Source organism: Limulus polyphemus, unplaced genomic scaffold (genome assembly GCF_000517525.1).
Source record: "Limulus polyphemus unplaced genomic scaffold, Limulus_polyphemus-2.1.2 Scaffold7187, whole genome shotgun sequence".
NCBI classification, from domain to species: Eukaryota; Metazoa; Arthropoda; class Merostomata; order Xiphosura; family Limulidae; genus Limulus; species Limulus polyphemus.
In genome coordinates, this window is record NW_013672797.1 from 5,579 (window position 1) to 8,784 (window position 3,206).

At 32.8% G+C, this 3,206-nt stretch overlaps 1 protein-coding gene across 1 annotated transcript in view; it reads right to left on the reverse strand.

Moving 5' to 3' along the window:
- The window catches only part of LOC106474412 (neuronal acetylcholine receptor subunit alpha-7-like), a 16,076-nt gene that overhangs the window by 5,431 nt on the left and 7,439 nt on the right, over positions 1 to 3,206 (reverse strand). The window contains exons 3-4 of the mRNA XM_022402713.1: positions 1,948 to 1,992; positions 1,189 to 1,233 (exon numbers count right to left, since the gene is read on the reverse strand). Of these exons, the coding sequence (XP_022258421.1) occupies positions 1,189 to 1,233; positions 1,948 to 1,992 (90 nt within the window). The remainder of the gene's footprint in view (positions 1 to 1,188; positions 1,234 to 1,947; positions 1,993 to 3,206) is intronic.

A 3,206-nucleotide genomic window follows, 5' to 3' on the forward strand; every position in this document is an offset into this window, starting at 1 on the left:
TTTATTGTTGGCAGGTTATTCAAGGAGACGGAATTAGTTTATTGTTGGCAGGTTATTCAAGGAGACAGAAATAGCTTATTGTTGGCAGATTATTCAAGGAGACAGAAATAGCTTATTGTTGGCTGGTTATTCATGGAAATGTAATTAGTTTATTGCTATTTCCCAAGCAGATTTATTAACAGTTTTCTTCTGTTTCAGAACGCCTGAACAACATACAAGTCGTTTTTTTACATACAAAATGCTCATTTATGATGAAACGATCAATAAAACCCAAAGAGTAGAACCGATGGAAATAAACGTATTTTTTATCGAAAGTTCTTTGCTGACGTAGACATATTGTGCTTATCTGCAAAGTTTTAATACTGTTCTCATGTGTTTTCATGTAAACAGATAATTTGTAGATAAGATATTTTATCATTTAAATGGTATCAGATGTAATTGAAAACACAGTAATTTGTTTAGGATATGTTGTTCATTTTTATTTCATTCTGTTAAGGAAATTGGAAAAAAAAAAGAACAAACGTTTCCCGAAGTTACATTTTCTGCAATGAAGATAATTACATACATGTTAACATAAACAGCAAGAACGTTCAGGTTGTTATTATAATTCCTGTTGTCGAGCTTCCAGGCTTGATATGCCACCAAAAGCCATTCGAGATATTGTTATAATTATTGTTGTAGAACTTAACGTAGCTACGGTTTCATCAGGATTTAATCCACATGTTTCTAAACGATTCATTGCATTGACAACTGACTCTCTTGTTTCCTGTAACGTTTCGGTAATGTTTCAGTTTACTTGTTCAACTAAGTTAATGTGTTTTAGAATGTTTCGGAATTATTCGTGGCGTTTTTTTTAATCTAATCGAAATGAAGTGGAGAGATTTATGTGAGAGAGAATATATATTTAGTTCCTTTATTTCTTATTGGCATGCATTACATTCCTGCGGATAAACATGCACTAACTTTTACCCTTACCCAACAAAATATATAAATTAGATGATAGAGGAAACAAGTCATAAAATATAAAACTTGCGTGCAAGAAATTGTCACTGTTGCGGGAAAGATGAGGCGGGTTTCGTAGTATTAAGGATAAGTTTAGTGTCGGTTTAGTCTGGTGAAGGTTATCGTGCCTGGTGGTTATAAAAGGGGTTTAGAAGTGGAGTTAGCACAATTTTAAGGTTAACTTACCAAGGTTAACCAGATATTTGCAATTAAGAGTTGATTCTTTTCATCCTACAAAAAAAGAAGAGACGAGAGGGTTAACAGAAACAGAACTATATAGATATTGAAACTTTTAACGTCTTACGGGTGAAGCTGAAAGAGTAAATAATGGTTTGAAGTCAGTAGAGAATATTCAATACTTACCATGTTTAACCTTACGTTTCAGATCAGAGGAAAATCATCTGTTACTTACCAGACTTAATCTTATGTTTGAAGTCAGTAGAGAATATTCATTACCATGTTTAACCATATGTTCAGATCAGAGGAAAATCATCTGTTACTTACCAGACTTAACCTTATGTTTGAAGTCAATAGAGAATTCTCCATTTCGTATTAGGTTTAACCATATATTTGAAGTCAGAGGAAAATCATCTGTTACTTACCAGACTTAATCTTATGTTTGAAGTCAATAGAGAATTCTCCATTTCGTATTAGGTTTAACCATATATTTGAAGTCAGAGGAAAATCATCTGTTACTTACCAAACTTAACCTTATGTTTGAAATCAATAGAGAATTCTCCATTTCGTATTAGGTTTAACCATATATATGAAGTCAGAGGAAAATCATCTGTTACTTACCAGACTTAATCTTATGTTTGAAGTCAATAGAGAATTCTCCATTTCGTATTAGGTTTAACCATATATATGAAGTCAGAGGAAAATCATCTGTTACTTACCAGACTTAACCTTATGTTTGAATTCAGCAGATAATTATCTATTACTTACCATGTTTAACCATATGTTTGCCACTAGTATTTGATTTTTTTCGTCCTAAGAAAAGGAAAAAAGCAAAGCATGAAAACCGCCAATCAAAAACCTCCTGTTAGAAAACAAATATAAAAAACCGCCAATCAAAGACCTCCTGTTGAAAAAGCAAATAAAAAAATCGATTAATAATATCAGGATGAAGACTGTAAGGTTTTAAAGGAATATTCAGAGGGATCTGAAAAGACTAGTATTTGTAGTTGAAAGTTTTCAAACTTGAAAACGATGACACAGCATGGAGATGATATTAATCGCATAGCTAACGAAATAAAGATTTGTTTTTTTATAATGAGGATTGGTAAATAAGAACGAAATAAAATACACGGGGTTTGTTAACCCTAATAATTTGATAACTTAGCTTTGCAACAATCGTTTGATTGATAACCTGCAGTAGGCTTAAGTTACAAGTTAAGCCTAAAGAAAAGTACAGGAGGTTTGTCAGAAAGAGAAAAGAGAAGAAAAGCGTGAACGTGGATAACTATTGTGTAATTCGTTTAGGAAAATGTTAAAAGGAAGATTGATAAATTCCTTATCTGTAGGATGTAATGACGTATCTTACTGAGCAGTCTTTATAAGAACACCTCACCTTCCATTAAGTGTCGTAACTTTTGTATGTTAAGCGAGTGGCTATAAGTGATATTGGCTTCTCAACAAAAAGTGGGATTAAAATAAACCAAACCGAAGCCTTGTTTTAGCGTTTTTCTGCTCTTGTTGTTTTGTCTGTATTCACTAATTAACACACGTAATTAAAGAAGTCATTTACTCACACGAAAAATAGGACCCCAAATCAAGTTAATCAGCGCTTTCGACAAGGAAACTGCCCGGTATAAAAAATATTTGGTTGGTTATTTTGGTATAAGCTGAAACACGCAGCCCAGTCTATCAGTGACACGTAAGCGTGTGTGTTTATTTGTTTAATACTGATTCTATTTATCAAGAGATAAGGCTCACTCTGTACGTTTTCAACCATGACATAAGCTACTTTTTAAATGAATCTTCTTTAAAATATTTAACAACATTTAGTAAAACTTAAATTACAGTTGATTTTTTCTTTTATTTTAGCTAGCTGTGTCTGCCGCGAGAATCGAGCCCCAAATTCTAGCGTGATAAGCCCCAAGCTTATCGTTAAGCCATCAGGAGAGATTTCTCTTAAGAAAAAAAAAAGGATGCCAAAGGCTTGATCTATACTTTTTTGGTTGATCCTCTGACTTGGAAGAGAT